The sequence below is a fragment of the Chiloscyllium plagiosum genome, chromosome 42 (genome assembly GCF_004010195.1).
Source record: "Chiloscyllium plagiosum isolate BGI_BamShark_2017 chromosome 42, ASM401019v2, whole genome shotgun sequence".
Lineage (NCBI taxonomy): Eukaryota > Metazoa > Chordata > Chondrichthyes > Orectolobiformes > Hemiscylliidae > Chiloscyllium > Chiloscyllium plagiosum.
In genome coordinates, this window is record NC_057751.1 from 5,370,239 (window position 1) to 5,384,165 (window position 13,927).

The following is a 13,927-nucleotide window of genomic DNA, read 5'->3' on the forward strand; positions in this document are numbered from 1 at the left end:
CGGAGGTTGGTAGGGTGGAAGGTGGGCACCAGGGGCGTTCTGTCCTTGTTGCGGTTGGGGGGGTTGGGTCTGAGGGCGGAGGTGCGGGATGTGGATGAGATGCGTTGGAGGGCATCTTTAACCACGTGGGAAGGGAAATTGCGGTCTCTAAAGAAGGAGGCCATCTGGTGTGTTCTGTGGTGGAACTGGTTCCCCTGGGAGCAGATCCGGCGGAGGCGGAGGAATTGGGAATACGGGATGGCATTTTTGCAAGAGCTGGCTTTCAGATGGGAGGGAAATTCACACTTGGAATGGGAACATTGCAGAGGAACAGGAAATGACCATGGGAGGGGATTGGGGAGTGCAGGGAAGGTTTCGCGCTCTGCAAGACTCTGCCCAGACACTGTGGATTCACATCTCCCGTTGTCCTCTCCTGTTTTCATTCTGATCATTCGGTAGATCCTGCCTGCTCCTTCATTGCATGGCACTCTGAGGGAAGTGGAGAGAGAGAGAGAGAGAGACAGAGAGAGAGAGAGAGAGACAGAGAGAGAGAGAGAGAGACACATAGAGAGAGAGAGAGAGATCCCTCAGCAGAGGCATTCATCCTCACCCTGCCTCAGCTCATTCTCAGAGGGTTTCGGGCAATGAGAGGACGGATGAAGAGCAGGGAAATTATTGAGTGTAGCCTGGGCTCAACCATGGTTGATTCTTTCTGCACACGTTATGTCCATGATGACCTGAGCTCCGAGATACCTGGGAATTGGGTTTTCGAAACTTCAGGCTCTGGCTCTGACTATCTGTCTGCTCCTCCTGACGTTAGTGATGGAATGCTGTCGAATTGACTGCAGGAAGAACCCCACAGGCTGCTGTAGTAACAGACAGGAGGGAATCTCTCTGTCACTCTATCTTCCACATGCTGCTTACTATGGCTGCCTGCTTAGTGGTACAGCAGCCCCCCCCCAGAATTAAAACTGGGAGTTATCCTGACAGGTTGGTGTCTGTGACTGTCCTTTCTCCTCCTCAGTAAAATCATAATGTTGTAAGATATTGGAGCAAAAGTAGGCCATTCGGCCCATTGAGTCTGTTCCACCATGCAATAGGATCACAGCTTTGTGGTAGATATTAATATTCCAGGTGAAATTCTTCACTGTGTTCCTTAATGTTGCAAAAGGGAACTCCTCATCCCAGTCACACCCAGAGGGTGCCACTCTCTGCAGCTGAGACAGGCTGTCCCGTGGTTTGAGGGCTGGCTCTGGGATTTCTGGCTGAGACAACCCGGAGCAGCTGAAGGTGTGGGAAAAGCTAGATTTCTCAAAGCCAAGAACGTCGAATTATATAAAACCTCACACAACTTCAAGGTATTCCACGCGCTTTACCGTGAGGTTGCAAAATGGGGAATGCCGCAACCGATTTGCGCACAGAAAGATCCCAAACACAGCAATGAGCTAGGTGTCCGCGTCAGCCAGGTGAGGCCTGTACTGAAGGTTAACCGTTAGCCAGGATCCCAAGAGCACTCCCCTGTTCTCCTCTGAAGAGAGTCATGATATCATTCATGTTGTGTGAAAAGCTCCTGTGCACAATGCAGCACAACCCTGAAGGATCAATTCAGCTTCTGTCCTTGGGGTGGAGCTTGACCCCTGAACCTACTGGCACCGAGGTGAGAGTGTGAGAGTGGGTCCCTATTTCAGGATGCAGAGAAGGGGCACAAGGTGAGGCAGAGTTTGTTTCAGAAGAAGTGGAGGAAGAGCAAGATCTTGCCAACTAACACTGAAGACGTTCCTTCTGCTGACATTAATGAGTGAAAAACTCCAACCCATTGGCTGATCGGTGGGTTGTAGATAAGGCTGCTTTGTTGGACATAGTTTCAGCTTTGCAAGCAGGTATTCATTCTGAATGAACGGAGAGAGAATGGGCGAGGTCACACCTGCAAGGCTGGCTTTCTGCATTTCACCCTTCTGATTGAAACGATCAGGTTTTCTTTTTTAAATCGGTGGCCACCCAGCAGAGGGAAAGCAAAGTAGACAAAAAAAAAAATTGAAAGAAAACTCAGATCATTTGTGACACGGCCAGCCTGTCAGGTGGACGGGACGGTCAGATTCCAAATGTGGGAGCACACTGTGTGAGTCCTGAGTGTTCATTTCCATTCACGTTGTACCTGGATCTTTCGGGTTCAGACCTGCAGTTTAAACAGCAAGCCTCCTTGCCTCAGATGGTCTGTGATCAAAGCCACAAAAATGCAGCCACTTATTTATATGACCCTGAGACAAAACTCCACGTGGAAATTACTGGAAGCAAGATGTGACACAACAGACCTGGAATTCTCAGTGTGGTTCATCTCTTCGATGTGGTACATCCCCAAAGTCTTCAGCTTTGTTGAAATGGGCCTTCTGCCTGCCCATATGTTTAGCTTCACAGATGACCATATAATGAAGGGCTTTTGCCTGAAACGTTGATTCTCCTGCTCCTCGGATGCTGCCTGACCTGCTGTGTTTTTCCAGCGCCGCATTTTTTGACTCTGATCTCCAGCATCAGCAGTCCTCACTCTCTCCCAGATGACCATATATGTTAAACACATAAACTCTGAGATTTGAGCTTAAAGAATAAGGAATTCTTGAAGGCAAAAGTTAATGGAGGCGTTACCAAGTTGGAACCCCCTGGGGCTAATCAGTTTCACTCCTCCACACTTCCCAAGGAAACGTCATGGACCCTGCCAAGTGATGGTCCATGAGAGAGAACCACAGGAATTGCTGGAAGGTCCATCAGGTTCTTCAGTTGATGAGACTCCTCTTGGAAGCAGCTGAGAAAATGGGAAGATTGTTGGCGCGTTACCATGAAATGTTTCCACATCAAACTCGGACAGTGCTGGAGAACCTCAGCAGGTCTGGTGGCATCTGTGGAGGGACAGACAGAAGTAATCTGAAGGGGTCAGACTGGACTGGAAACTCTCTCTGTCTCTCTCACACCCCCACAGATGCTGCCAGACCGACTGAATTTCTCCAGCACTGTCCGTGCATGGTTTCCCGTTTCCAGCATCTGCAGTTAATCTGCTTTTATTCAAACGTTTTTACCTGTCTTGTGAATAGAGCAGGGAGATGGATGGTGTCTCCTTCACAGATGACTAACATCCAGGGACCGGCTTTGACTCTAGCCCCCTGCCCAGTTTGGACAACAACTTTACTGTCAGCTCGCCCCCCTCCCCCCCCCCCAACCTCCTCCCTCCCTCATCCCCCCGACCCCTGCTCCACCCCCAGCCCCATTATAGCTTCTGGGGTTAGTGGAGGTATGTGTCTGAACAGAAGAACAAAATGGAAAAGCCCCAGTCTCTGTGCACTCTGCAGGCGCCACAGTGCATGGCTGTGCAGGGAACATTCAGAGTAAAAATGATCACTTCCTCAGTCAGCAATGAGTGTGACAATTTGTCTTGAACACTGGTTGACACATCTGTGCTGCCCATTGGGTCAAGAATTTGGAAGATTTTGATTTGATCTGATGTGATTTGTTATTGTCGCATGTACCTGAGTACAGTGAAAAGTTTTGTTTTGTGTGCAGTACAGACAGTGCTTGAGGGTAATAGAACAGAGTGAGGAACACAGTGTTACAGTTGCAGTGTGGGTGTACAGAGAGCGAGGTCAACATGACATTGAAAATTTGGGAGATCCATTCAGTGTCCTAACAGCAGCAGGGAAGAGCTGTTCTGGAACCTGTTAGTATGTGTGTTTAAGCTTTTGTATCTTCTCCCTGATGGAAGGGGTTAGAAGAGTTGATAACTGGGGTGGGAGGGGTCCTTGATAATGGTGGCTGCCTTCCTGAGGCAGCAGGAAGTGTAGATGGGGCCAATGGATGGAAAGTTGGCTCACGTGATGGTATGGGCTGTGTTCACAAATTGCTGTAATTTCTCACTGTCCAAGGCAGAGCAGTTGCCATAGCAAGCCGTGACGCATCCAGGGAGTAGGGTTTCTATGGTACATCTATAAAAATCGGTCAGCGTCTTTACGCTAATGCCACATTTCCTTTGCCTCCTGAGGAAGTTTCAATGTTGTGTTTTCTTCATCGATGTGGACGGACCAGGGCAGATTATTGGTGATCCCTGAGTGGGAAAAGGGCTCTCTCAATGCGAGTTCAATCTTTACCATTCAGTTTCACATTTGGGAAGCTTTGATTCAATCACAAAACTATTTTGCTGCCGTTGGCTGGTAAACAAAAACAAAAACACAATTATTCGGTTGTTACGTGACAAGGATGCACTGTTTCAGTGTCCCAGAGACAATACAGTATAGCCCACTTGGAGGAGCGACTGATGACCCAAGGCCTTTGATTGATCACTGAGGGAGAGAAGAGGGCTGAATGGCCAGGGTTTAGCCCTGAACCAACCTCACAAAAAACAGCTTGTTATCCTGACATTGAGCACACTCTTGTATCTGAAACCTTCCTGTGAGCAAATTGGCAGCTGCTGTTCCTCTTATTGAAGCAGGGACTCTGATACAAATCTGCTTCACTGGTTGGAAAACACTATGAGACATCCTGAGGCTGTGGAAGGTGCTACGTAAATGCAAGCTAGTTTTTTTTTCCTTCCTGTTCTAAATGTAAGTGGACAGGCCATGACATGACATGTGACTGCAGGACCCTTCCTTGTGCCACACATTCGGAAGTAATAACAGCACCAATCAGGGCTCAGAGACTCCCGAGATGTTCACAGCATGGAAAAGGCCTTCCAGCCCATTGAGTCTGCACCAAACTCTCCTTGTCCAACTGTCCAGCACTTGTCCCATAGGCTTGTATGTCTGCCCAAAACAAGTGCACATTGGTGTGTTTCTTCAATATCATGTGGGATTCTACCTGTCCCATCATCACAGGCAGTGCACAGTCTGTTAAACATTGGCATCTCCACCTCTGAGACAGACTGGGGTAATAAGAAGCTGTTCTCCGTTGGCTAGTGTACTTTGTAATGACTCGTGGATGGAAAATCATCCCCAGATACAGCATGAATCAATTGTGTTCTCAGACAACAAGAGGAAGACCACCAAGAACGATAGAAAAATGTCACCGTTGGCTTGTCAGGGATTGTGTTCAATGTTGAATGAAGCCTGTTGCTCTTGGGGCATAGTGAGGGGAAGTAACAGATAGATGGTTGGCGTCATCAGTGGTTGGTATTTCCCAGCATCCCCACCTGTTTCTCCCAAACGGACACCAATGGATGACTCCTCATTATTAAAATTGCGTCCAAGCTAGAATGACTTCAGCCAGTGCTGAGGCCATTGTGTCTGAATGAGAACTTCTTATTCAAGGGATGGGGGTGTCTGTGGCTGGACCATCCCTAATTGCTCAGAGGGCAGTTAAGAGTCAACACCTTGCTGTGGGTGTGGAGTCACGGGTAGGCCAGACCAGCTAAGGATGGCAGTTTCCTTCCCTAAAGGACATGAGTGAATCGGATGGGATTTGACAAGTGACAATGGTCACATGGTCACTGTTCAGATCTCACCATCTGCCAGAGCTATGCCCAAGAACATGAGGCTCCCTGGATTACTAGGCCAGTGGTATTACCACTCAACATTGTTTGCTGTGTGTGTGTGTGTGGAGGAGGGCAGGGAATGTGTGTGTTTGTTGTGTGTGCTGTCCAATAATCAACAATGGTTTCATGGTCACCATGAGACCATTAATCCCAGATTCTTTATTGAATTCCAATTCCACCATATACCATGGTTGGATTCAAACCCCAGATGTCCAGCACACGAGCAGAGCTGCCTGGATTAATAATCTCATCGCCTCTGTGTTGGTCGACTATGTTGTCTGTGTCAGTGTTGGTGGACCATCCTTCACTGGTACTTCCTCTGGGAATATCTGATACTTGGAGTTTGTCAGAGACGGCTGTCAAAATGCCTCCACTGGGGTCATTCATTTTCAGTGCTTTCCCAAGGTCAGCAACACCCAGGTTCAGGACAACGTGTTTAGGGTCATAGTCATCGTGATGTACAACACTGAAAGAGACCCTTTGGTCCAACTCATCAATGCTGACCAGATATCCTAACCTAATCTAGACCCACTTTCCAACACTTGGCCCATATCCCTCTAAAACCCTTCCTATTCACAGACCCATCCAAATTCCTTTTCAATGTTGCAATTGTACCAGCCTCCACCACATCCTCTGGCAGCTCATTCCACACACGTACCACTCTCTTAGGTCTAAGTTGCCCCTTAGGTCCCTTTTATATCTTGCCGCTCTCACCCTAAACCTATGCCCTCTAGTTCTGGACTCCCCAACCCCAAGGAAAAGCCGTTCTCTATTTACCCTACCCATGCCCCTCATAATTTTATAAACCTCTACAAGGTCACCCCTCCGACGCTCCAGGGAAAACAGCCCCAGCCTGTTCAGCCTCTCCCTGTAGCTCAAACCCTCCAACCCAGGCAACATCCTTGTAAATCTTTTCTGAACCCTGTCAAGTTCCACAACATCCTTCCGATAGGAGGGTGTTGATGTTGAAGGTTATGGATGAGATGCCAATCAAGTGGGGGCTGCTTTGTCCTGGATGGTGTTGAGCTTCTTGAGTGTTGTTGGAGCTGCCCGCATCCAGGCAAGTGGGGAGTATTCCATCCCACTCCTGACCTGTGCCTTGTAGATGGTGGACAGGCTTTAGGGAGTCAGAAGGGAAGTAACTCAGTGCAGGATTGCAAGCCTCTATGCTTGTCCCATGTCGTAGGAAATTGCATTTGCTATCTATTGGTGTTGATCTGAGTCTCTGACCCACAGCGATAGGGTTGAGCTAGCAGTGCAGAGAAGCTCAGTGCTCTTTTTATTTGTGCTATCAAATGGTTAAATCCATTGGAGCCAACTTGTGGCCGCTGCTTTTGTTTCTCCAGCTCAGTTGATGAATAATGCAGCTCACAGTCCTGCCGGTATGAATTGGTCCCCCACTTGGAAAATGGAAGAAAATACTGCAATTTGGAGTGAGCAGAGTGCCAAATCCAAGTTGGGATGTCTGGGCCACACCTGATAGTTTTCACTGGAAACTGTGTGCCAAACTTGCTGGCATTCCTCAGATGAATGAGAATACTTTTCAGGCATCTTTACTGGGTCACTTACAGCAAGACGGCACAGGAAGGAAGGAGGCCGGTTGGCCCATTGTGTTTACAGGGAACCATCCAGGTTCATGCCAACTCTTGGACAGTAACCCTGTGTGTTCTTAACATTCATTCTGGGTTCATCTGCAAGGGCTTCTCTGTTTGCCGACCCTCTGAGGCAGTGAGTTTCAGTGTCCCCCTCACCCCATCCCACCCCTGAAACCCCCTGCATAAATCTCTGCTTTAAATCTCGGAAATGCACCCCTCAAACAAACTTGTCCTTCCTCTCCAGTCTGGTTAGATTCCCTCATCGGACCAATCCTCATCCTCCTATGCTTCAGGGACAAGAATCTCGGACATGTCCAACCTTCCATCATTGCAAGTGTTCCCGTTCACCTCGGCCAATCTCCGCTGCACCCTCAGGGTCTGAGGAGCACCTCGCTTTGCAAGCTGCCAGGGACGGAGGGACTGTCTTATGACAAGAGGCTGTGCAGGCTGGGCCTGTACTCATTGGAGTCAAGAAAAACGGCAGGGAAGATGTGGAGTGGTTGTTCGTCCCTTGTGGGAGAGTCCGGGACCAGAGGGTGTAATCTCTGTGTTAAGGCAGAGATGAGGAGGGATTTCTTCTCTCAGAGTGGAGTGAATCTGTGGGATTGTTCACTGCAGAGGGCTGTCGAGGCTGGGTCATTCAAAGTTGAGACAGGCAGATGTTTAAAGGGAATCCAGGGTTATGGGGAAAAGGCAGGACAGCAGAGTAGAGGGTTATTAGATCAGCCATGGTGTCATTGAATTGTAGAGCTGACTCAATGGGCCGAATGGCTTTCTTCATACCGGCAGGACTGTGAGCTGCATTATTCATTACGATGTTGGCTCAGCTAGACTGCTATCGGTTGGCTAGGAGGAATTCAGTATATGTTTCCATTGTGCCCAGGACCTGTACAGTTAAATGGGAGAGTGTAGAGGCTGGAGAATCAAGACCCAAGTTCAGAAAAACACAGGCTTTTCTTTGGAGCAGAGCTGCTACTAGATCAAGTGAAATCTCCCGGAGACCAGATGGAGAAACATGGGGGCTCAGAGGGATAAAGAAACCTCGCTTAGCTGGCACATTTGAAGTCAGAAAGATTTAATTTGATGAAGCAACTCTGTTTTGAAGTGATCCTCATTTGTAAACACAGAGAGGGTGATTGCAAAATCGACCAAGTGTTATCAATCTCCTCTGGCCCCCGTGAACATCCATGACATCAGAATTCTTCCTGTTTTTATATTTTCAGGCAAGCCAGACTGAGACATAAGCAAAATATATTGTGTACAACTTCGATCATGTTGGGTCTGTGCCCTGTGTTCATCTCTCTCTCTCTCTCTCACACACACACTCTGTCTCTCTCTCTCTCTCTCTCTCTCTATGAAGCTATCGAGTGTCTGCAAAGCCTCATTTCACTGTTGGTTTCCAAGTCAATGGGTTGTGTCAGGGTCAGCCTTGAAGGATGTCTTTTTTTGGGGTGGGAGTGGGGGGGGATGGCTTTCAGAGCTGAGGCATTTCCCGTTGTCCAACTTCCAGCCAGGATTGAAACATGATTTGGCTGAGCACGAGGTGGATTGTTTTGCACATGTTCTCTCACCACCTACTCTCTCTCTCTCTCATAGGAAGACTCTGATTCTGAAGGCATGCCCAAGAAGAAATGGCCAACTGTGGATGCCTCCTATTATGGAGGTCGAGGTGTGGGAGGGATCAAAAGAATGGAGGTAGGAAGACAATCCTGAATGTAAGTGAACAGAATGGGTTTTGATGGCACATGTTCTCAAATGAGCACAGTGCAAAGGTTTCTAAGTTGCCAATTGCAACACCATCTCAGGGAGAAAGGTACCCAGGGACAGCTTCTTCAGTTCCAGGATTAGTTACTGTATGACTCTGTCACCAACCCACAGTACCACCTTCAGGACAGGCCACCTCGCTACAATCCTTGCCCCTCTTGTTTTGGTGATCTGGGGTGGGTGACAGACACTGAACGGAGGGGGGAAAGGCACACTGTGTCTCTTCGGAAAATGGTAATACCTCTTTGGTAAATCATTGGCTTGTTCAAAACAATCCAAATGGGTGGCAAGTGCTGAGGATAACACAAATGATTCGAGCGATCGTCATTCAGGAGATGATCATAATCATTTTATGTCGAGGTCGTGTATGACTTAAGAAAAGGATCGCACAGTATGATCCCATTCATTCCAACAAGCAAAGCCTCCTTAATGCATGGAATGGTCAGACACTCACACAGTACAGAACAGGCCCTTCGGCCCCTTGAGTCTGTGCCAACAGGCAAAAAGAAGACCCATCATGAAAAGTCTACTGCCCCAGCATTTTCTCGTGACGTGCAGAGATCAGGAGATTGAGTTGGTTAAGCTCTCTGTTGTGTTCTGAGCAGCTATATGGGTGCTCCCTTCCTGAGCCAGCTCCCCCCACTATCACAAATCCTACCCACCCCCCAACCGGAAGGTGACTAGGGTAGCCTTGAAACAGTTGGGCTGTCTCCTCATGCCATGAGCTGACCTCCTGACCATAACTGGCAGAGGAGCTGTCCCTAGCCCAGGGTGGATCTCCCCGGATGGGATAACCATTCGAGAATGACCAGGCACCAGAGGAATGAGTAAATGTCTCACTGCCCCCACCAGCTCGTTCTGATGCAGTGTTTACAGGAAATAATATCACAGTCAGGCTTCTTTCCAGAATGGAACTTCTTTATCATTGTTTTGCCTGCACCTGTCTGCTCCTTTCCCACTCACCCGAAGAGTTTCCTGACTTCTGTGGGCTTGTTAAAAAACTCCTGCCTCTGTCCTCCACCTGGAGGAGCTGCAACACAGAGTGACCTTTCACCCAGCCCCCACACCCACACTCTCAGAGTCTTTCTCCCTCGCCATCTCCACCTTTGTTTCTTCTCTTCCCACTCTCACGCACTCCTCCCCACCCATTGTCAGGCAAACGCCCGTGAGATTTTTCCCATCCCGCTCTCTGGTGCCCAATCCAACCCGCTCAGCCACCCTGAGGGTATTGTTCTGTGCCTCGGTGGAATGGAGCTGAGGGGCCGAATGGCCCATGCGTGTCCCCTCTTTCTCATGAAGAGATTCGCTATCGTCTTGCCAAATCGTTACGAGCAGGAATACCCCGGTCGGTGAAGGACACACAGGGTCACAGGTAAATCCAAGTAAGACGGGTGGGGGGGGTTTGATCTCTCTCTCTCTGCCTGACTGCATTCACCGCAAATCGTGCTTGACCCATCCATTGTGAACCGATTGCCCACTCAATCCCACCCTCGGATTGGCTGACGGGATCTTCCTTTGCGTGCACCATTGCCCGGGCCGTGGTGCCAGAGGCACCCATTTTGCCTCCGAGGCAGCCAGCTGAGACCCAAGCCCCACAGGCAGCTTCTCAAAGGCCGGCGTTCCCACTTTTGCAGGTCCGCTGGGGAGAGAAGGGATCGACCGAAGAAGGCGCTAAGTTGGAAAAGGCCAAAAACGCAAGAGTTAAAATGCCGGAGCAAGAGTACGAGTTCTCCGAGTTGGGGATTCAGAACAACAACAGAGCTCGGCAGATGAACGCCCCCAGGAAGTGGTACTCACCAATCAAGGTAAGATCCCTTCAAACTCAACACAGCGGCTGCTCAGGGCAAAGGCGCCTAGTGAATGCAGGGGTCCACACAGCGTGGAGGAGAAGGAGAGATTCGTGTTGAGAAACTTCAGAACCCAAGTCCTGCACTTGAGATCAAAACTGAAGGGGGTTACTCCAGTCTGTTGCCGCACGGGTGGGGTGGTGGACAATTGGAATCTTTTAACAGAGCAGAAAGTGCTGCAGGAACTCAGGTCTGGCAGCCTCTGTGTGGGGGTGAGAGAGTGATCAACAGGACTCAGATTTACTGTCTGAAGAACTCAGCAGGGATTGGAGAAGAGTCACTGTGCTCAAAATGTCAACTCTCTCTCTCAGACCAGAGGCTGCTAGATCTGCTTGGGTTTCTCCAGCACTTTCTGTTTTATTTCAGATCACCAGCATTCGCAGCGTTTCAACTTTACGTGAAGTCTCTCATTAAACATTTCATGTGTTCAAGTACTTTGAAGAAACCCTGTCTGCTTTAAAACTGAGGAAACATGGCAATATTGAGTCTAAACCGAAGCCACGAGGAGAGATTGGAGAGTTTGGGGGATGTTTTCCTGAGAGCAGAGAAGGCTGAGGGCGTGACATGGTTGAGGTGGACAACATTGTGATGGGTAGAGATAGAGGAGGCAGGAGGAACTTGTTTTCCTGAGCAGGCAGTTCAAAAACCTGAGGTCAGCAATTCAAGCTTAGTGGCAGAGTGGGTTGTGAGGGTGGTGGGTGTCTGAAACTGACAGCATCAACCCTAAACCTGCATCTGCACCTTTAGTGCCGGAAGCTGCAGAGTTATGTGCTCGGCACATGAGCACAGGATTAGAAAGGGCATCTGATTGTCTGTGAGTTGGCAAGAGTAAGATGGGCCAAATGGTCTCTTTCTTTTGCTGTTTCATTTCACGGTTCTAAGTGGCCGTTGTGTGCAGACAGAGAGAGAGAGAGAGGGGGGTACCAAGTCAATGGAAGGTGATCTTTGGTCAGAACTGAAGGAGGAGGGGAGAAACTTGGAAGGTCGAGGGGCAGGAATGAACAAAAAGGAGTCCCTGAGATAGGGTGGAGGGCAGGAGGGAATAAATCACAAATGCCTTCACCATGTAACGGCCAAGGAGAGTGCTCATAGCGGCCAGGTCCAGCTGAGGTAATCATGAACGGTTTTGTAGTAAACATCTGAATGCAATATGTCGGGAAAGGAAGGAGGGAAAAAAATACAGGAACAACCCAGCAAAGCAAAACAAAAAACCAATAAAATAAAGACAAGCTAAGGTTGTCACACCGAACACCAAATCCAGAAGGCTGTAGAATGTCAAAAGAGAAAGGCTTGGTCATTTGTTTGTATGTCCGTGTCCGTGTGTGCGTGTGCACGTGCATGTCTGTATATGTGTGTGCTCTCAGTGCCGCCTTGTGAGAGACCGAAACGAGAAACCCTCAACTTAAGGTCAGCACTCAGAAATCCAGTGTGGAATTCAGGACGAACCTCTTCACTCAGAGAATCAGGAATTTCCTTCCTTCTACGGGGAATGCCATCAGTACATCAGGATGCTTGAGAAACACTTGGACCAGAAAGGAATTGAGAGATTGGTTGACGCTGTGAAATGAACAAGGGGTGTGGATGAAGCTTAAACAGAGCACTGCCAAGTTTGGTGGAGGGGTTTGATGTTGGGGCCAGTCTGATTGAAAGGGAACACACAGTGTGTTGGGTTCCAATGCCCCAGTCACTGGTGGATTGTTTACAATGGACAAGAATCCATTCCAAGATGATAAATGAAGACAGTGTGAACTGCACGCAGAAACGCCCTTTGATTCCCATCTTGGCAATGATTCAGAAAGCCCACAGGACCACATGCTCTATGGATGTCCCTTTCAACCCATGGGTCACTGGAAGGGGAGATCTGGGCTGTTGACATTCACTGCCCAAGACCAGACTACCAAAAAACAATCGACATTCCGAGAACATAGACAGATTGCTGTGATTGCAGCAAGTCTTCACGTTGGGAATAATGTCTTGGGAAACAAATCTCTCACCTTTCCAGGATGCACAGTTCACAACAGGTGAATGAACACAGGTTCTATTGCTCAGGTTGGGTGTACAATACAAGATCGAGTACTTGGCTTCAGATCCTCCAGCAGAAATTAGGACAACTGTATTGAAACACCTTCTGTTTGGCTAAGATTCCAACATCCAGTGACTCCGATTACAACACTCTCCAACTCCACCACAGGCAGAACCTCCCCTTTCTTAAAATGAGTCAGACTTTGAAGCTCAAACATCAACAACGATGCATCGAAAACAAATCTGTTTTGTTGGTGATGATTGCCCAACAAGCTTGGCCAGTTAGCAATTAGGATGTCTTTGACTGTGCTTCTCAAAGTCCTGGAGGTTTGACCTTTGAGCTGATGGCACGTTGGGCTGGAATTGTTCAGCTCGTCAACAAGAGATGAGCTCCTGCTTTGAATCTGGCAAACGTCTTACTGCTGGCTTTGGAAAATCATCATCATCATCATCATCACAAGCCAAACGCCTTGGAAACAGAGGGCTGACTGGCATCTGACAAATTGTAATCGGAAGCTTGGAAAAAATCAAGAATGAAAAGGAACCCAAGCGCAAATCAACAGGGGAGAGTTCTTTGAGAACTGAAAATAATTGTGAGAAAGGTACTTTGTGCGCAGCACTGGGTTTGATGCAGGATTTGACTTCATGGCTTTCAGTTTTGTTTCCTGTCACTCAGAGATTCCCCAGCTGCCAACATTTCATCAGCACCTCTTTTCTGACAAACATCCATCTCAACAGAAACTCTGAGTGTCCCATAACCATACACATGCACTCCAGCAGGGAGTGGTGAACAGTGAAGAGAGGGGGCCAACAGGTGAAGGGGTGTGTTCATTTGCATAAATGGTACTAATCTCCCACCAAGACATGGCTGAGATATTTGTATCATCCATTGTCACAGGGGAGGCGCTGGAAGACTGGAGGGTAGCTCATGTGGTGCAATTATTTCAGAAAAGCTGTAAGGAAATGCCAGGAACCTATAGTCTGATGAATCGGACATTGGTGATAGGGAAGTTGTTGGAGGGAATTCATGTGTTTGGAAAGGCAAGGACTGATTAGGGATAGTCACCATGGCTTTGTGTGTGGGAAATCATGTCTCACTAAAGATTGAGTTTTTTTGTAAAGTTGACAAAGAGGATTCATGAGGACAGAGCAGTGGATGCTGTCTACATGGTCTTCAGGAAAGTGTTCAACAAGGTTCCACACGATAGGCT

The 13,927-nt window shown here is 48.4% G+C and overlaps 1 protein-coding gene across 2 annotated transcripts in view; it reads left to right on the forward strand.

Annotated features, from left to right (window-relative positions):
* The window catches only part of LOC122543053 (anthrax toxin receptor 1-like), a 142,149-nt gene that overhangs the window by 92,896 nt on the left and 35,326 nt on the right, over positions 1-13,927 (forward strand). The window contains exons 15-16 of one of the 2 annotated variants that reach the window (XM_043681250.1): positions 8,680-8,778; positions 10,482-10,652. In XM_043681250.1, the coding sequence (XP_043537185.1) occupies positions 8,680-8,778; positions 10,482-10,652 (270 nt within the window). The remainder of the gene's footprint in view (positions 1-8,679; positions 8,779-10,481; positions 10,653-13,927) is intronic. The other variant, XM_043681251.1, reaches the window with a different exon arrangement.